Source organism: Mastomys coucha, unplaced genomic scaffold (assembly GCF_008632895.1).
Source record: "Mastomys coucha isolate ucsf_1 unplaced genomic scaffold, UCSF_Mcou_1 pScaffold18, whole genome shotgun sequence".
NCBI lineage: Eukaryota > Metazoa > Chordata > Mammalia > Rodentia > Muridae > Mastomys > Mastomys coucha.
The window spans coordinates 17,973,478-17,994,363 of NW_022196900.1; the positions used below are offsets into that span (position 1 = coordinate 17,973,478).

General features: G+C 45.6%; 1 protein-coding gene across 11 annotated transcripts in view; it reads right to left on the bottom strand.

Moving 5' to 3' along the window:
- Ptpn3 (protein tyrosine phosphatase non-receptor type 3) overlaps positions 1-20,886 on the bottom strand; it is a 151,882-nt gene that overhangs the window by 8,447 nt on the left and 122,549 nt on the right. For all 11 annotated transcript variants that reach the window (XM_031377461.1, XM_031377463.1, XM_031377466.1 and 8 more), the window contains 4 exons: positions 20,254-20,414; positions 8,328-8,418; positions 7,996-8,057; positions 6,959-7,105 (listed from right to left, as the gene is read on the bottom strand). In XM_031377461.1, coding sequence (XP_031233321.1) covers positions 6,959-7,105; positions 7,996-8,057; positions 8,328-8,418; positions 20,254-20,414 — 461 coding nt within the window. The remainder of the gene's footprint in view (positions 1-6,958; positions 7,106-7,995; positions 8,058-8,327; positions 8,419-20,253; positions 20,415-20,886) is intronic.

A 20,886-nucleotide genomic window follows, 5' to 3' on the forward strand; every position in this document is an offset into this window, starting at 1 on the left:
GGACACAGCAGTTAAGATCTCATTTAGGTGTCAGGGCTCTACTGGAAGAATTTCCCGCCCCTTTTACTGGCCATTTGACTTCCAACAGCCCCTGACCTCCTTGAATCTCAGATTTTCAAACACTGACAGAGGTCAGCGAGTGTGCAATGTGGGGCCACTTCTGAATGGTGGTCATCAACACTATTGCCGTGGGAGCAACAGCAACTGAATTAGGTTGACGACGTTCCTCAAAAGTCCTGATTTAAAAATCTCCAGGCTGAGACAACTATCCTTTTCCATGTGTACTGTGCCTCCTATGCCCTCAAATGCTTTCATAGAAAATAGGGTCTAGGGCCACAGACTTTGCAATTTGCCCTTCTGAGGGTGGTAAATGGTCAGTGGGTAAAAGCACTTGTTGTGGCTGGGCAGTGGTGGTGCATGCCTTTAATCCCAGCACTTGGGATGCAGAGGCAGGCGGATTTCTAAGTTCAAGGCCAGCCTGGTCTACAGAGTGAGGTCCAGGACAGCCAGGGTTATACAGAGAATCCTTGTCTCGAAAAAAAAAAAAAGCACTTGTGAAAGCCTGATAAGGAATTCAACCCCCCAAACCCTGGTGGAAAGAGAGAACTGACTCCCATAAATATTTGTTTATTTCCACATGTGTGCTGTGCTCTAGCACACTGAGTACACACACACCCACACCCACACCCACACACCCACACACCCACACACCCACACACACACCACCACCACCACCACCATCACCGCCACCACCACCCTGATAATAAACAAAATAAAAATTGTAAAATACTTTTTTAAAGGTGGGTTGGGGAAATGGGACAGAGGTTGAAAGAACTGGCTGTTCCTCCAGAGGACCAGGGTTCAATTCCCACCACCCACATGGCTCACAGCCATCAGTAACTCCAGTGCCAGGGGATCTGATCCTTCTTCTGGCCTCTATGGGTGCCAGGCACACACCAATACATAGCCATACCTACAGGCAAAGTATTCATATACATAAAATAAAATTAAAACAGGTAAAAACAATAATAAAAAAAGAAAATTCTCAATGGAGGCAAGACTTTTCATACAGCAATGGTAGGATTCAGAGCACTGGGCACTAAGTGGCTTGCCCTGGCCACGGAGCTGCGTGACAGTCTAGCGTTCGTCCTGTGGTATGTCAGTGTCTCTCAATATGGTGGCTGTGGCTTTTTAATGTTACTACTGGCTTCCCATGTTCTATTTCCCCTTCCAAAGCCTGCAGCCCCTTCCCATAAACACTGTAGTTCCCACTTCTGGATTCCACACCAAGTGCAAATCTAAGTGGTCCACAGTTACTCTGCCGAATTTTGATTCCTTTAACAATAGCATTATCACTACTATTGTTGTTATTATAGATTTCTCTGTGTTGGCCCAGCTGGCTCAAGCCACTTTCTTGTCTCTTGAATAGCTTGCACTGTAGGCATGTACCATCATGTACTGCTTAAAGAAAAGAACATTTCCCCTCAAATCTAGACTGCTTCCCATGTAAGTAAAAATGACATTTGTTTATAGCAGAGAGGTGACATAGCCAACAGACACATGGAATTTGTTGGGGAAACAGCTTTCCTAGCCTCCTTTTCAAATGTCACAGTGAATATCTGAAATTAAAGTATGCTGTTGGGGCTGGAATTAAAGGTCTGTTGGAAGAGTTTAGATTAGAAACCGTGCCTCGTTGGGAGTTATTCTGAGTTTTCAAGATTCAGAGGCTCTATCTACAGGACTAGAGACAAGAGGTGCCAGACACAGACAACATGCCTGTCTGTCCATCTGAACCTGCGACTACCCCATGTATATACAGGAGGCAAAAACAGCTCCCCAGGTTCTCCACGATCCCACCCTAGGATAGCTGGGGGACAACACTCTCCAAAGAGATCCCCTTGTGCAAGGCAGAGTTACACAGGCTCCTGAGCATCTTTACCGACAAGGAATCTGCTGGGAACTGGAATCATTGTAGGTCTCTTTGGATCTGGGCGCACCAGGGACGCACCAGAAGAATCAGAAATCTTGAAGGTCCTGAGCCTCAATCCTGGCTCTCGAACCATCTGTAATGAGATCTGGTGCTCTCTTCTGGTGTGTCAGAAGAGAGAGAGGGCGTACTCACATATATAAAATAAATAAATTTTTGAGAGAAAAAAAATGGCTTTGGAAAGGAAGCGCTTTTGGAGACCAGCAGAGCATGCTGAAGAAAGACTGCTGTCTCAGGAAGATGGAGCAGACGGGGTTGTGGGAGAGGAGAGTCGTGGGCCCAAGAAAGAAGGCTGTATCATCAGCACTTGATTTCTTGCTAACTTAGTTGGTCAACAAGCATCCCTGGGGAGGGTTGGATGAGTCAGAGATGTTAGAGAATTATCTAGCCTCTGGATGCTCTTCAATTCAGCCAAAGTAATGTAGGAAGAAAGGACAGGCACAGGCGGGGGCAGGTGAGGCAGGAGTGGGCAGATGTCCTGAACAGAGTAGGCAGGGCACTCAGGACTGAAGGCGTATGACAGATGAGGCAAGGACAGATCATTCAGGTCTAAGAAAAAGGAGGCAGAATGTGAAGGGTCACATGGGCACCTGGGGGACAACAGACCACTCAGCAGAGTTGCACAAAGGGTACAAGCTGGTCTGGGGACATGCAACATTTTGCTCTGTGCATTTATGAGCCACACTGGGGCATGGGCAGGAAATGCTGGACCAATCCTCTGGCAAGGCCCTGCTGAAGGAGGTGTGGATGGACTAGCCTACGAAAAGTCTGGACCAGTGAGCTGCTGCTTTCGATGTGGGAGACAAAGAGGAAGGTCTGGGACTAGGCGGGGGCAAGAGGGACACAGTGGGAGTCGTGTGTGCCGATGGCATTAAACAGTGAGTGGATGAACTGAAGAGAAAGGAGAACATGGAGCTGGGCTGAACACACCCGAGGGGCTGGGTGGTAGCTTTGGGATCATCTTACAGAAAGGCACTAGGTAGATGTGCCCAAGCAGAAAGTAAGCAGTTGGACTTGAAACTTCCATCAGGATTTGGAAGGTCAGTTTTAGCTTTGTGAGCCCACCAGGAAACTAGCCAGATTCAGAAATAAGTTCCACGGGGAGGGAGCCATCTATCTAACCTCCAGTGCACATTCTCAAGCACGTACAGAGAACAAGAGGGTTGTGCTATCCCCAAACCTCTTCTTGTTAGCCTCATGGTAGTTATGGGTTTTACTGCTAGCTCCTCAGAGAAAACCCACTGCCTCTGGTCCAGTGAGACAGTGGGACGCTGGGGCCTAGTCCCTAGAAATTCATCCCAATACTCAGAATCACCCAAGAGATAGGCATTGTGCTTTGCAGTGATGTGGGAACGGGAGCCTTACAGTCCTATTCAAAGCCTGTACTTTAACTGATTGGTGTGATGGAAAGGAAGAGCATACACATTATTCATGTGTAGATATAAAATATAGCTCCCCCCAAAGGCGAGGGAGACATCTGATAGAGGGCACTGGTTTTCCCAACTGAAAAGCGATCCATCTATGAAGAAACCCCCATGTAGTTAACAGAGAACCTAACCAAAATAAGGACAGAGGTCTGTGACTCTGCAGGCTGCAGACTCTCTGACCTCAGGTGATGACTCTTCAAGGGGCTGGCTCCCTAAGACTCAGGGCAGCACAGGAAGAGCATGGGACTCTAGTGTGTGTGTGCTGGGAGACTCACTTTCCTTTAGGCACGACATAAAGACAACAAATAGGATGTCCTGGAAAGTTCATCTTACATCAAAGGAGGGACAAAGTCATTCACCTGGAATGACTGATTTGGAAGTGGGTGTGGACTGGGGCTGGAGGACAAAGGGCACACAGGTCACCAGAGAATCCGTAACAGGAGAGGGAAGCAGGCACCTGGGATTCTTAAAGAACAGGTTTCTAACTATTGATAAATGACAGAGTGAGTTGGCAGGGCAGAGATGCTGAAGGGATGGGCAGACCTCATGGGAACTCTAAGAAAAGGTTGGGAAACAGAGAAACAGGCTGGGTCACAAGGAGACCTCAGATGACAGGGAAGGGTGGCTACAGCTGGAGGGGCAGGCCCTGGAAGAGCGGATGGATGAGCGTAAGGTTTCTCAGATCATAGCAAGCGTTTTTCCTCTGACCTGGAACAAACAGATCAAGGGAAACTGGGGTTGCCCACCAGGGTAGGGCATCTGTCACCTGCCATTCCTTCGGGGCACCCTGTTTTGAGAAGAATGACTGTCTAGCTGGAAAGAGGAGAGTGAACTTTCAAACAGCAAGAAGCCTGACACCAGCAAGCCAGCCTTGGTGCTGAGTCACTGGGTGGATTCAGGTGTCAGCTCTGAAGAACTGCATCATGAGCTCAAAGACCTCAGGGGACAGCAGAGAGCCAGCTCCACAAACTACTCCTGAGGAAACGTGAAGTCTGAGCAGTGAAGTTCCAGAATACAAGGCTGAATAAAGGCAGACAGAGCAGAGAATATCTGCGACCAATAACACACTAGAAGCGGACGTCACCAGGTATGGGGACAGATTGTTTTTCCTGTGAGTCAAGTGACTCACTGTGCTACCAAGAAAGCCTCCGCCTAGTTCTAGGGCCACTTGAACATTCCATCCCTAACACTTTTGATCTGTTTTCACAATACACAGCAGAGAATGAGATTAGCGTTGCTGGCCTCAGGTGCAAGGCTTAGGAGAGAAGAACACTTGGGATTTTATAACAATAGTTTATATTTGTTTTGTTGGTGCACATCGAGAAAGGGGGTCTCAACATAGCCAAGATTGGCCTTGAACTCCCGATCCTTGTACTTCAGCCTCTCAAGTGCTGGATTACAGGTGTTTGCCACCATGCTTGGCTCTGTTTAGCTCTTTTTGAGGCTTTTACACATACTTTTACCTTTGGCAAACGATACTGGATTTATGTCTAAGAAACATTAAGAAAATAAAGGTTAATAACATTAAAGTAAAAAAAAAGTTAGTTTGAAGAAACTAAAACTTTAAAACAAACGTGCCGGGCAGTGGTGGTGCATGCCTTTAATCCCAGCACTTGGGAGGCAGAGGCAGGTGGATTTCTGAGTTCGAGGCCAGCCTAGTCTACAGAGTGAGTTCTTCTAGGACAGCCAGGGCTACACAGAGAAACCCTGTCTCAAAAAACCAACCAACCAACCAACCAACCAAACAAACAAAACCAAACACAGTACAATTCTGGTAATAGTCATTAAGGTAAATACAAATTGATGTTATTGGTACTGCTCCATAACATGTGTACAGCATTAACAGTGATCACGTGGGTGTGGCTGCACATGTTTTCCCTCCTAGCATGTGGGAGGGCTGAGATAGGAGCATTAACACCAGCTTGGTGTATAGAATAAAACCCATTCCCCCAAAACAAAACAAAAACCACAAAAATAACAGTAATAAGAAAATGAACATGTACCAAGCACTTTTCAGAGGCTTCCTGTGGCAGCCGACTCAGTTCCTCATAGCCTCGAGAAATGGATGATTATTCTGCATGTGTGATATTCCTTGATCACACAGGTAGAAGGGACAGCAGGAATTGACCCTGGCTGGCTGGTGGGTCCGCCTTCTTATCCACTATGCCAAGTAACCAGACGGATGCAGGCAGTTTAGGAAAACAGAGGGTGCAGCCCTGTGAGCTGGCTTAGGGAACTGGGAGTCTCTAAGTTCAAAAGAGGGCCCAGCAACTCCATCTCTTATCCAAACAAAACCAGACAAGAATGAGGCTTTCAGACAAAGAGCTGAACTGAGCTGGAGAGCATGGTAATTTCAGCTGCGCTGCATACTGTCTCTCATAATGAAGGGGCAGGAAGGATGGAAACTGGGGAGGTAAGAACAGATGCTAGGACTAGCAAGCGCCCTTCGAAGCGTGCTCGAAGAAGTGCCTCCGAGGACCAGCATTCAGGAAGCGCCCCTTGGGCACTTCACACTTTTCTATTCTGATTTATGGGATGAGAAGAGACTCTGGCTAATCTGTGGATGACAAGAAGCTGGGAGTCAAGGCTACAGCAGAGAAGCGAGGCACCTGAAAGCTCTAAACTCCAATGATGATGATGATGTTTGGGGGACACTGGAAACACGTAGTCCTCTAAGCTCTTTATATATACTGTCCAGTCTCCCCCAGCCCTCTCCACCCCCACTCCCACAAGGTGGTGGGCACTGTTATTATCTCTACTGCACATTCAAGAAAAGCCAAGGTCAGACCAGACTAATAACTTACTCAGGAGGAACTATGTTTTCAGCCCAATCCAGCCCAGTGCTGGATAAAGATGCCAGGGGTCAAGGGCATCATCAGAGGGATGAGACATTGCCTCGGCAGACTACAATCTTATCATGTGAGATAAGATCTCAGGCAGGCAAAGACAGAGGCAACACAGGGGTTCTGGGGAGAAGGGGTGGAGGAAGTACTACCTTCTAGTTTGTTTTTTTCTTTTTCTTTTCTTTTTTTTTTTTTTGAGACAGGGTTTCTCCGTGTAGCCCTGGCTGTCCTGGAACTCATTCTGTAAACCAGTCTGGCCTCAAACTCAGAAAACCACCTGCTTCTGCCTCCCAAGTGCTGGGATTAAAGGCATGTGCCACCACTGCCTGGCCTAGCTTGTCTTTTTTTAGTTCTATTTACCTTATGTGTATGAGAGGCCTGCATATATGTCTGTGCACAGCATATAAGCTGCTCAGAAGAGGGTGTCAGATCCCCTGGAACTGGGGTTACAGATGGTTGTGAGCTGCCATCTGAGTGCTGGGAACTGACACCAGGTTCTCTTAACCATGGAACCATCTTTCCAGCCCTTGTAGCTTGTTTTCATAGATGTATGTGAGGACGTAGGCGGGAAGAGGACTTTCTCATTACTGCGGGTGTCGATTGGAGGTTTATAGGTCGGTAGGAGGCCCTTTCTAGCCCAGGACTCATGTTCCACAACAGCACAGTCTACACACACATGAACTGGAAACGAAGCCACTTACCCGCCCTCGCTCTGTGAGAGTCGTCAGCATGACAACAAGAGACAACTTCTGATCCCAGACAACTTGCCAAAACTGTGCACAGGTGTGTGGCAGCGGTCCCTGAGTGGCAATGTACTTGTTCACAAGGTTAGCGGCGGGAATCTCCATCTAGTGTGAGAACAGGAAGGTATTACCTTTAGACTGTCGACTGACAACGGGGCGCAGGATTCTCCATTTACGCTTCCCTAATTAGCTTAGCTGAATCACACCAAAAAAAGATCTTATCCACTCAGAGTCAGAAAAAAAAAGGTACAGCAAAAAGCCACTTCTAGATTTGACCATAAGGTGACAGAGTAGTGAGTGGGACTTTTGAGAGGACCATTTTTTTTTTAATAGGGGCACTTCTGCAAAGTCATGGTTAAGCACCTGAGGGTCCAGGTGGCCAATTCTGCCACATGGCTAGCTCAGAGTAGTTTTCAGTGTGGTCGATTAAAGTTTGCTGATTCTGGCTTTAAACGGAGAAATCTAAGTTCAAGTATGTGGCCCATGATAAGTATATAAGTATGTCTCCATAACAGGCAAACCTTTTCCTTTTGTCTCTCTCGTTTTATATATATATATATACATATATATATATATATATATATGTATATATATATATATATATGTATATATATGTATGTATGTGTGTGTGTACATATGTGTGTGTATATATATATTATATATATATTATATAGAGGAAGTGTTTCTTTGACTTAGAGGCAGAGGGACACTAATAACACATGGGCAAAACACAGAAAGTTACCAACACACAGATCCCCAGCAGAGGGAAATGGCAGGTGGATGATGGAATAAGTTTTGTGGCTTTTCAAGTTCTTCAGTGACCCTTTGCATCTCTGTAAATTGAGACCACTCATAGTCTCACCAGGACACTGTACTACAATGATGGAGTGAATGGAGCATGCTCTGTCATAGAAAGAGTCCCCCTTGCTGTCCCCACCCTCGTTACTAGGATCAGAGTGTCCTTTTTTTTTTTATTGCCCTGATTCCCAGCTTACGTTCACATAACTGGCATTAATATAATCTTCATTTCCCTGCAATAATACCCGGGTGGTGTCATCTGTGGGGGAGAGAAAAATTTACCATTATCCTGAATGTTATCTTTTTCATCCCAAGTAAACAAGGGTTCAGTTCCCAGACCCATCTGCAGCTCTCGCCTCATTAGCATAAACACTATTCCCCAACTGTTCTGAGTCTGAGATGGCTGCAATAAAGGCGATGGTGTTTACAGACACACTGAAAACCATTCCAGAATCTCAGACAATCTGTTTTAAAAAGGAAGCATTATTTCATGTAGAGGAAGGAGGCATCGCGCAGGCCGAATACTCACAAGGCAACACGTCTTTGTATCGGTTTTTATCCAAATTCTGAGGCAGCTTTGCAAATGTGACTGCTAAGCCGGGCTTCTTTCTGTAGAGTTGCTATTAGACAAATAAAGACATTTTTAAAACTCCATTGGTATGAAAAACAAACAAACAAACAAAACCCATGAACACATAGCCTAATGGCAGAGGTTTTCACGAGACCCCTTTCCCCCGCCAATCTTAACACTTCAAAGTGATCCTACACTACACAGAAAAAGAAAACCTCAGTAAGAAACTCTGGTAAAACAAACCAACTAAAGTCTTACATATATTTAAACTTGAGGATCTGTAGGGGAAAGAAGTCAGGCAGGGGTTGAATCACAGACAATGGATCCAGGTAAGTAAAACCTTATTTTTATGACAACTGACAAGTGTGGGGGATAGAGGAGAATTCTGACTCACCTTAATTAGTCTAAATCTACATTTTCCTCCAGTTCAATGGAATGAAACGTATTAAGTACAAGAATATTTCATTCACCATTTCAGTAACACATTCCCATAGCAGGTAACCCTGATCCCCATATAGTAACTTCATTTAAAGAGACATTCCCCTACTCATACAACTAGCACTAGAAATTAAAAATAAAGCCTTCTATGCACAGACTGGACTCGTTGATATAGTGGCTGATGTGACACTCACTGCAACTGTGGGAGGTATTAGTAGGATTTCTGAAAGTGGCAGGTGGAGGTTAACTGCTTGGCCCAAGATCTTCTGAAGGAAATGATCACACCCCCTTCTCATTTCTATATAGCTGTTTCCAGTTTTCACAACTGTCACCGAGCCCCCACACAAGTGCTTCTTAACTCCCCAGAAATTTAAACTCTTATTTTTTTCCTTCTCAGTTGTTGGAAGGGGTACTTTTTTTTTTCTTATTGCAAATTTGGGAAACTCAGACTGGCACTAAGTAAAGCAAAACCAAAAATACCAAAACAAAACAAAACAAAACAAAAAAACCCCATACTTGTAAAAGTCGGAGGTGGTCTTTTCATATATTTTCTAAGCTTATTATTTTCTATATATACATATATATAACTATATATAAGTATATCTGTAAACATACACAATACACATATATACTTGCCTTCTCATAATTTTATTTATGTGTTTGAGAGTGTTTTGCCTTAACATGGGTGCTAGGTACCAAATTGGATCCTCTGAAAGAGCAGCAAGTGCTCTTAACCACTGAGCCATTTCTCTAGCTCCAATATTATGTTCTTAACACCAAAAGATGAGACTGCAGTCCACAGTAGTACATCCAATAGATGGCTAATATCCAATATATACAAAGAACTCAAGAAGTTAGACTCCAGAGAATCAAATAACCCTTTATAAAATGGGGAACAGAGCTAAACAAAGATTTCTCAACTGGGGAATCCTGAATGTGTGAGAAGCACTTAAAGAAATGTTCAACATCCTTAGTCATCAGCGAAATGCAAATAAAAACAACCCTGAGATTCCACCTCATTCCAGTCAGAATGGCTAAGGTCAAAAACTCAGGTGACAGCAGATGCTGGGAAAGATGTGGAGAAGGAGGAACACTCCTCCATTGCTGGTGACATTGCAAGCTGGCATACCCCTCTGGAAATCAGTTTGGTGGTTCCTCAGAAAATTGGACATAGTACTATCTGAGACCCAGCTATACCACTCCTGGTCATATACCCAGAAGATGCTCCAACATGTAATAAGGACACATGCTATCCTCAATTGAGATAAAGTATCTTAAAGTAATAAGTACTTGTGAGAGCTAGTCCTGACTGTCAACTGGATTGAGAGACACTTAGATTGGATTAGTACACTTCTGAATATGTGAGAGAGATAGAGCGACACTGAGTGTCGGTGGCCATCCACAGGACCAGGATGGAACAGAAGGCAAGAGGAGGCCGTCTATTCCAGGCTTCTTCTCCTTGCTGCTTCCTGGCCCCTGAGAGGCGAGCAGCTGTGCTTCATATGCCCTGCACCTTGATGCTGTCTCAGCACAGTCCAGAAACCATGGAGCCATGCAACCATGGGCCAGGACTTCTGAAACCGTGAGCCCAAACAAATCCCTGTCCCTTTCAACTGTTTCTCTTGGGCAGTTGACACAGCAACAAGAAAGCCAGCACAGCCAGGCGTGGTGGTGCATGCCTTTTAAACCCAGCACTTTGGAGGCAGGGGCAGGAGCATCTGTGATTTCAAGGCCAGCCTGGTTTACAGAGTGAGTTCCAGGACAGCCAGAGCTACAGAGAAACTCTGTATGAGCTATGAAAAACATACAAATAAATAAACAAACAAACAAAGCAAGAAAAAAAAAAAGCAAACACAAAATTCCCTGGGTGTGCGGGGAAATCTATTTTCTTTAACTCTGTGTTCTACGTATCTCTAACAAGACAAGGGCTATGATGTGTCATAGATGTCTTTAATTCTCACCAGCCAAACATTTCACAAGCTAATTTAAACCGAACGATCTGAGCATCTCATAGCCAGCGCTCTGGGAAACAGCTGCAATCGTGAAGCCTGTTTCATCCTCGCTATTAAACAGTATTTGTTTCCCATAGTGCAAGCTATTCTCCACACCGATGAGTTTTAATGGCTCAGAAATTTAATTATTATAATTTACCTTCATTCTTGGTCTACTTTACTATTAGTCTATTCTACAATGTTTCCCCTCTGATAAACATCCGAGAACAGAAACACAGCACCTGAGCATATCTGCAAGGACTCTGATGCATATAACCAAACTGCCCTGCAGGAATGAATACCGATCTGCTTACCAAGCTATAGCCAACATCCTCAATTAAGATTTCTTTGCATTTTGAATGGGGAGGCTGAACACTCACCCTTATAGCAGTATTTCTATGTACTGTATTGTTTTATAAATGTACATCTGTTAGGTCTGGTTTTTTTTTCCATTAGACAAATTGCATAAAGCTTGGAGATTCGAGATCATAATAATGATACTGTATCCTATATATCCTTATATATCTACTGGATGTTTTTAATTTGCCAGTTCTCCAAGAACTCAACCACTGACCTATGACCTATAACCTAGACAGTTTCGGCACCTAACAATGTAAAGGTAACTGCTGAACCAACTCTACCTTGTATAGACAGTGAGTACATTCTAGAAATGAATTCATGGTTTATTGGAGGCTCTGGCAGAATTCTGGCAGAGATGTCATAGAAGCCAGTCTCATTTATCTACATGGCATTTCGTTTCTAACAGATTAACTGCATGGAAGTAAAATCCAATTAAGTGACTAGTAACCAGCACTTTAGCATATAGATAAAAAGATAGATATATATTTTCAAATAATCTATCAGAAGGTAAATGCAATCAATCTCAGTTCAAGCAGACAAACACAGACCCAGAAAAAGGTGATCATAAGCTTTTACTTGTATCCCAGTAATAATGACCTGCTGATAGAATTATAAGGTACAAGGTAACCTTTTTTAAAATTTTTCTGAATGTAGCTGTAGTGGTTTCAGGGAAAATGACCCCTAGAGGCTCACATATTTGAATACACGGTCCTCATTTGGTGGAACTGTTTGGCAAGGATTAAGAGGTGTGGTTTAGGGCCGGGCAGTGGTGGCGCACAACTTTAATCTCAGCACTCAGGAGGCAGAGGCAGGAGGATTTCTGAGTTTGAGGCAAGCCTGGTCTACAGAGTGAGATCCAGGATAGCCAGGGCTACACAGAGAAATCCTGTCCAAAAAAAAAAAAAACCTAAAAAAAAAAGAGGTGTGGTTTTCTTGGAGGAGGTATATCATTGGAGATGGTCTTTGAGGTTTCAAAAGACATTCCCGGCATCTATGTCTTGAGGTTGTAGCTCAAGATGTGAGCTTTTCAGCTATTGCTCCAGAATAGACATGCCTGCCTGTAGCCATGCTACCTTGTGTCTTGGGCCCTAACCCTCTGAAACTGGGAACCCCAAATAAAGAAGACCACGTGTGTGCATGCACGCACAGAAAGGGAGCACAACAGAAAACATTTATATAACTGAAAATTTTAGAATGTTCAGAGGAGGAATTGTGATCAAATAACACTGAAGACTAGTTTGGCTTTTGCAGGGTCTGACAGCGCTTTTGAGCTTGCATGCCCTTTGCAAAGGCTCACAACGTCTAGGCTAGAAGCCGTTCAGTGGGAACGGGATTCCAACACTCCGTCTCAGCAGCGACAGGAGCTGGCCTTAAGTACTTTCCACTTCTCTCAGGACCCTAGGATGGGTGTGAAGAGCTGCTATGAGACAGGTCAGAATTATAGGGGAGTGAATTAGGTCTCCATGGTAGTGGCCACAACTAGAGACAATGCTTTTAAAAGAACAATAGAGTAGAAAAACATATTTTGCTTTGGTTATTCCAAGGCACATCCCCTGAATTCTACCCTTGCATAGCAAATGAGAGCCACCAGCAGCGGGAGCATTCTTAAAACCTCAGAAGGGGAGGATGGATGGCAAGGGACAGGAAAAGAAAGGGAGGAAGAGGAGGTAAGGAGATTCTGGCTAAGGTGAGAACAAAGTGCAACTAGCCTGTGTCAGAGTGTCGACTTTAAAGATACCTGCTGTCGCAGGTGGTGGTGGCACATGCCTTTAATCCCAGCACTTGGGAGGCAGAGGCAGGTGGATTTCTGAGTTCAAGGCCAGCCTGGTTTACAGAGTGAGTTCCAGGTCAGCCAAGGCTACACAGAGAAACCCTGTCTCGGAAAAAAAAAAAAAAAAAGATACCTGCTGTCTTCACCTGTTATGGTTTATATATGTTCGGTCCAGGGAGCGGTACTATTAGAAGGTGTGGCACTGTTGGAGTAGGTGTGTCACCGTGGGTGTGGACTTTAAGACCCTCATCCTAGCTGCCTGGAAGCCAGTATTCTGCTAGCAGCCTTCAGATGAAAATGCAGAACTCTCAGCTCCTCCTGTACCATGCCTGCATGGATGCTGCCATGCTCCCACCTTAATGATAATCGACTGAACCTCTAAACCTGTAAACCAGCCCCTGTCAAATGTTGTCCTTATAAGAGTTGCCTTGGTCATGGTATCTGTTCACAGCAGTAAAACCCTAACTACAACAGCTACTCTTCAGATGTGGAGCAAGTGGAGTGTGTCACCAGAGGAACTGGCTTGAACTGGTGAGGTTCAAACCCCAGAAATCTCAGAACTTGAGATTTAAAAATCTCATCCAGAAACCATCAGGAGTGAACTAGCTCCCCCTCTGTTTCTGTGCCTGCCTCAGAGCAAGTAACCTAGAGACTCCCAACCAGGTGGTTATGGGTAGTCAGTTACATAGGACAGCACCTAGAATTCTTCCCAATGCCAACAGAGCATCACCAGCATCTTACCCTCGGCCAATGAGGGTCACAAATAGCTCCTGTCCACACAGAATAAAGCACATGAGTTATTTCACCAAGGATTGTCTGAGACTGGCTGTTTATTCTTACTGAGCTGTAACACTTGGAGGAAGACTCTCACCCCCAAGGCACTCATCCCTGGACCTTGGACCTGCTTGCCTGGCCAGGTTCCTGTCGCTCACAGAAGATCACATCAGAGTGTGGACCCCTGACATTATTGCTGCAGCCACTGCCATGTGGGATCCTCCATGAATGCAGAGATCATGTCTCATTAACTACATAAAGGTGAAGGTCAGCACTGTGGCTGTCACACAATAGGTGCTCAATAAAAACACGGCAGTGTTGGGAGCTGCTATTTGACAGAGGGTTAGAAGCTAGTGCCAAGCTTGGGGTCAAGGGCTACAATCCTTATTGCTTGGAAGGCTAGGCAGGAAGATCGTCACAAGTTCAAAGACTGGGTTATACAGTGAGCTCAAGGACAGACTAGAAAACACAATGAGATCCTTTGTCAAAGAACAAGTAAGCAGGGGCTGGAGTGATGGCTCAGGGGTTAAGAATACTTGTGCTTGCAGAGAGGACCTGGGTTTGATTCCTAGCTGACAATCGTCTGTAACTGCACTTCCAGGGAATCTGACCCCTACCCCCTCTTCTGACCTCCACGGGCATCGGGCATGTATGCGGTGTGAAGACCTCATCCAGACAAAACACCCAATAACATAAAATAAATCAAAAAGAAAGAACAGATAAATAAATAGACAAAAACATATAAATAAATGGTTGGGGATGTAGCTCAGGGGCAGAGCACTTGCCTAGTATTCATAATCCCATAGATTTAATCCTGAGGCACTGCACAAGAAAGAAAAATAACAACCCCAAAGGTGTAAGCCACACTACCAAAGCACGAGAAGCCAAGCTTTCTTAGACACGGTGCCATGTCATTAAGCTAAGGAGAACATATTCTTAGAATGGCGCCACGACATGGTTTTCCTGGTACTATCTGGTAGGAGCATTAGCAGTTTCTCCTTCATGAGCAGCTCACCCACACTGTGGGCATCTCTTTTCCTCTGCACCTGACCCCTCAGAGGTCAAGACACTAGCTCCAGGGCACCTGGGGCTTCTGCTGACCTTTCTATGCAGGCCTGCTGCAACGGGACAGGTGCCAGTGTCTCTGGGATCCTTAATGGCCCCAGGCGCATGTGTCTGGTATCCTAACAAGGATTCTTCTGGCCCATTTCACAGACAGACACACAAGACGGGACAGCATGCTCTCTGGAGGCAATGGAATGTACACACTACATACAGGGACATTCAAGGGCCCCCATGTACTCTGTGCTTCCCGTAGACACTCCTCCTTTCTTGGTTGTTTTTTTTGGGGGGGTGGGAATGGGGAAGGGCATGGCTCTGAACACTTAACCCTGGCTGGCTTGGAACTCATGTAGATCCACCTACCTCCTGAGAGCTGGGATTAAACGTGTGCCACAATGTCTTTCACCTTTCCTTTCTTAATGAACACAAGGAAAATAAAACAAAACAAAACAAAACACTGGACCAGTGAGAGAGCTCAGTGGGTAAAGGTGCTTTGCCATAGAATCTGGCAACTTAAGTTCAACTCCCCTAAACACATACAAAGATGGAAGAGGATTCCACAAAACTTTCTTCTGGCCACAACAGGTACACTGTGGTGATGTGTGTGTGTGATGTAATATAATGTATGTAGTAATGTGTGTGTAATGGAATGTATGTACAGGCAATAATGCATTTTTAAAAGAAAAAAACATTTAATTTTTTTTTAGAGAATTATTTTATGTATAGGAGCACACTGTCGCTGTCTTCAGACACAACAGAAGTGGGCATCAGATCCTATTACGGATGGTTGTGAGCCACCATGTGGTTGCTGGGATTTGAACTCAGGACCTCTGGAAGAGTAGTCAGTGGTCTTAACTGCTGAGCCATCTCCCCAGCCCTTGTTTTTTTTTTTTTGGGGAGTGTGGTGGGGGTGGGATCTTATTCTGTAGCTCAAGGTTGGCTTTGAACTCATGGCAATCCTCCTGCCTCAGCTTGAGTATAGGCATGAGTTATGGGCTGGCCTAGAATTTTCCACCCTCCTGCTTCAGCCTCCTGATGATAGGTGTGGGCCACCACATCTGACAGAAACTAAATTGTCTTTGCTAATTGCAACATGGACTGATCTCAATCTCTGGTGAAGCGTTCGTGAGCTCAGCTCCTCTAGTCTTCCAAATACAAATTCTGTAATTATCAAAGGAGCCCGTGAGTCACTTGTTTTGACCCTAATGGGCAGTTCCTTGAGTGGCAATGTAGGCATCAATTAAGAATCAGGAGTCAGACGGAGGACTTGGTTTTGGTACAGATGGATGATGAGAGGTGATGAGCAAAGTTAGGTGGGGTGAAAAGACCCGCAGTGGCCTCTCGCGGATACTGCTCTCTCTCCACCCAGCCAGCTATCCATCTATCCACTCACCTGCCCATTCACCCACCTCCCCTACCCACTCCATCTGTCCAGCTATCCTCCGTTCACCCACCCATTCACTTGTCTGTTCAACCAAGGAAGAGGTTATTCCCTTGCAAAGCTCATTTTCTATCAACTGAACTCCAGGAGCCTCCACGGACTCAGCAGCTAACAGGAGGCAAGGAAGCAGCAGGGAGGAACGAGCTGAACTCTACCGGGGAAGTGTGAGCTGCTGCCAATGATTGGATTTCTGAGTCAAGATCTTGCCCGGGGTAGTCTCAAAACCTCAAAACTCCAGGGTCTAAGTGATGATCCTCTTGCCTCAGCGTCCCGAGGAGCTTAGAATATAGGTGTCCAATACCCACCCATCCAGGTATAGTTTAGGGTTTTAGTTGTTTTTAGATTTCTTTTATTTTTAGTTGCGTGTGTGCGTGTGTTGATTTGTACACAAAAATGTAGGTGCAAGAGGAGGCTAGAAGAGGAAGAGTCAGATCGCTTGGAATGAGAGTTACAAGATGCTCTGAGCCATCCAACACAAGTATAGGGAACTGCATTGGGTCCTCTGGAAGAGCAGTATGTGCTCTTAACAGCTGAGCCATCGCTCTAGTCCCAGGTCTTCACTTCCAACACGGTTCTAATTCTAGGGCTATCCCTGATGAGGCATGGGCACTGCATGAGTTCCTTAACATCTCTGAGCCACCTCTTCTCCATTTCTAAGAGTGATCTGGGGTTGTGGTTGTGGCTCAGTGGCAGAGTGCATGCTGAGTGTGGCGAGGGTCCTGGGTTCAGTCTTTGGCATGGATTGTAATAACTCTTGCTGTATGTATTTTCACAGAGAATGTGAGAATTAGTGTAACATACACAATAGATTGCAAAGCGCTTTAGAAATGCTAAGTGCTATTCTGTTACACAGGGGACCAAATGTCTTCTGTTTACTGAGAGACAGAGAAAAGGACGAGGGAGTCCCCTTAATGAAAAAAAAAATGTTTAGAACAAGCCTTGGAAGAATGAGGATTGTGGGTGGCGCTGTGTCATGGAGGAGGTAGTGTGGAAGCCTGCTGGGGCTAGGACCCTTTTTTTCCCTGCACTTGCTCACAGAGCAAATGGCTACTGGCTGAGTAGCCCACTTGTCAAGGTCCTGGGGAATGGGAGGAGCCAGACAGCCACGACTCTGGAATTGACAGCCTAGGGCTCCAAGTTTAGTGCCAAGGGACCATACCTTATGCAGGCTCGGCATGCTGTTGAAGTCTCTCTTGGTTTATAAAAACAGCTATTAATTTTCATAGTGTTCTTATCACAGGCCAGATAAAGCCTTAAGCATTTATCTCATCTAATCCAGGAGACACCCAATTTATAGACAGGGAGGCAAGAGCTGTAGAGTTTACAGGATGGTGTTAAAGGGGTAGAGCCAGAATTTAAAGTCTGTCTGGCCCCAGCCAGCGGATACGTGTATGCATCTAATAACAACTTCACAGGCCACAGACATCCAATTCAGGCCTGTGTATAGGTGGTTAAAAGAACAAGCTTGAGGTACTGGTACCTTGCCAGGGCTCCAGTCAGGCTCTGAGATTTCTGTGAGCCCTTGGAACACACACTTAAATCTCAGATTCTCCTCCCTTTTGTGTGTTACGGGATGAAACCACACCTAACAGGGTGTTATGAGAATTCTAGAAGCTGATGTCCTTACACAACAAGGGCTCACTAAGGATGCCTTTCCTGAGAGTTTCCTGTTTGGTCCGGTGTCCAGTGGGACCCTCTGCTTGAGTAGTATTGGAAGATATTCCCCCCTCCCCCAGGGATGGTGTCTGCATGATGCTCTCGGGAACCCAGGGTTCCTTGAGGGGCAGTGAGGGACACCGGGAGAGCTCTATAATCACAGCAGCTACATCTCACGGTAGTTAGTATCTTAGAAATCACTAAAAGACATTATTTTAAAAAAAGGAGCTTCCAAAGGGCAACGGTGGCACACACCTTTAATCCCAGCACTTGGGAGGCAGAGGCAGGCGGATTTCTGAGTTCAAGGCCAGCCTAGTCTACAGTGTGAGTTCCAGGACAGCCAGGGCTACAAAGGTTTCTCCCTGTCTTAAATAAATAAATAAATAAATAAATAGGAGCTTCCTAGACAGCCAGGGCTACAAATGTTTCTCCCTGTCTTAAATAAATAAATAAATAAATAAATAAATAAATAAATAAATAAATATGAGCTTCCTAGACCATGAAATTAATATACCAGACTAGAGTGTAAACCCCAAATGTACAAGTTCTACAGGCATCTCCAACTACAATCTCTGACGGTGGGCTGGGACAGGCAGCCATGATACAATGAGCCTGATACCATCTCTGCCCTCCTCTGGGATCAATTGATGCACCAAACCAAGTGAGGGCTGGAGAGGCAGCTCACTGGACAGATGTGCTTGATGTGCAAGTTTGGCAACCTGAGTTCAACCTCCAAAATGCACATGCAAGAAAGGAAATGACTTCACAAGGCTGTCCTCCGACTTCTACATGCATGTTGCGGCATAAGCCCACTTCCCCAGCACCCACTAATAATAACTAATTAATGCCCTCAACACACACAAACCCTTAGGTGACCTTCTTAAAGAACCTGTCTAGTAGCTGTGGGCGAGGTTCACGGTTCCCCAGGTGATTTCCATACACGTGGCTACAGGCTCACTCTTTAAGAAATACTTTTAAAAGACTTCCAGAAGCCAATAAAATCGCTGCAAGGAGAACCCTACGGAGGCCAGCGTATGTAAAAAGCACCCCGAGGTTGAGTCACAGCACAGAGGTGCCTTTAGGGAAAGAGCATGGCATTCTCAAGCAGAGTTCAAGTGTTCCCAAGGAGAGCCCACAGTGCCTCCTTGTGGATTCTCAGCTCAACTGGAATTACCAATTGCCTGGGAACATACACTCATAAAAATCTTACCCTAGCTTGCTTGATCTTACAATACAGCCCCTGAATAAACCAAAAGTAGACAGCAAGCTCCTTGTGGCGCGCACACACACACACACACACACACACACACACACACACACACACACACGGCATCATTTACACGCTGGCCCCTAGGCTACCATAAGGCAAGCCTTTTGCGTAAGGCTTTCTGCTTTGCATTCCTTTTTGTCTGCCAGCCATAGGAGCTTTCTTCCTGAGTCACACTGCAGTCAAATACATTTGACAAACTGCCCACCTTTCCTTTCTAGGGTTTTTCAACAACAGTGTGCTGTTGACCTGTTTCTGAACCTAACTGGATCTCTTATTCTTACGCCGTGAGCCTAGACCACGCACGACATTGTTCAAACTCTGATCTGGTTTCTTTGTGTTCTTTCTTCTACTCTCCCTGCCTCAAGTCCCTTTCTGAGGCAGGCTCTTACTATGTGGTCCAGGCTAGGATCGAACTTATGACCCTACTGCCCAGCCTTCAGCATACTGAGGCGCCATACACTTTATCTGTTCACTGCCTGAACAACTGCTTTCTTCTACCTCCAAACATGGAAGATGAACACATTCTATTTTCATTTGGTTAGTGGTGGATAAAACTAACTTAAAAGCAGGGAGACTTCTGCTTTTGAGAGTGGTGTGAAAGGCCTCTTGGGATGCTGCTGCATGATCCCACGTGCCAAAGATCCATCTTTCCTGAGAAAACAGGACAGACTTTAAATTTCTGTGATCTGGTGGCCTTGGAAGGGCAGACACTGTGCCCTTGTGGGATGATTATGAACTTTCTAAATTCCCAAGTATACTTAGAGACTGCCCCCATTCTGTGGATGGCACCGTTTCCTTTCCTGTGGAGTTCTGAGCTCCTGCTGGCAGCTCCGCAGGTTCAGAGCCTCCCCTCCTCAGCAGCCCCTGTCCACAGAGGGTGGGAGAGTGCAATACCTGGGAGATGTCCTGGTCTTTCATCGCTCTGAGCCTTCCAGGCCCTCCCATCAGTTCTTATGGGCCTCCTCACTGAGACTCTGTTGCCCGAGGCAAGGGAAGCAGAGTCACCTTGACCAAGGAGACAGGGCCATGGTCCAGCTCTGCTGCCTGCGGCTCAGCTCACATTGTGTTACATAGAGAAGGACAGTGACTGGTTGGAGACTCCGGCCCTGGGATCCCCTTACCTCAAACTGGATCAACACTGTACCGCTTTCCAGACCTTTTTTTAGCAGCTCCATGGATCCCTCTAGGCTGTCCCCACCCTCAGGACACGCAGGAAACATGGCTTCTGGGAAAAGCTGACTCAGATCATCCTCCTCCGATCTGATCGCCAGCGTGCGCACAGCTGGAACAAACAGAACAGACAGGACGTTGGGCTGGCCCCTCTGGTTATCGGCCTGGGACACCCCATGTGGTGGGGTCCACTTAGCTCATTAAGTGGTCATTATTTGTACCCAATGGCACTTGTAGGTGAGTGACCATGGTAGGCTATGGGCCAAAGGTGAGACATGGGATTAAACATCGTTAAAGAAAGAGCTCATGGGCTGGGAATACAGCTTAGTGTCAGAGAGATTGTTTAGTGTGTGTGAGGCTTTAAGTTCGGTTTCCAGAGCCCCAAAGGAAGGAAGAAAGAAAGAAAGAAAGAAAGAAAGAAAGAAAGAAAGAAAGAAAGAGAGAAAGAAGGAAAGAAAGAAAGAGAAAGACAGACAGACTTATAGGGACTGTTTGCTCTTTATTTCCCACCTAGCATCTTTAACATAGGCAGTCTCCCGGGAACACGGGAGGCCCCAGACTTTCCCACTATTCCCTGCAGTCTA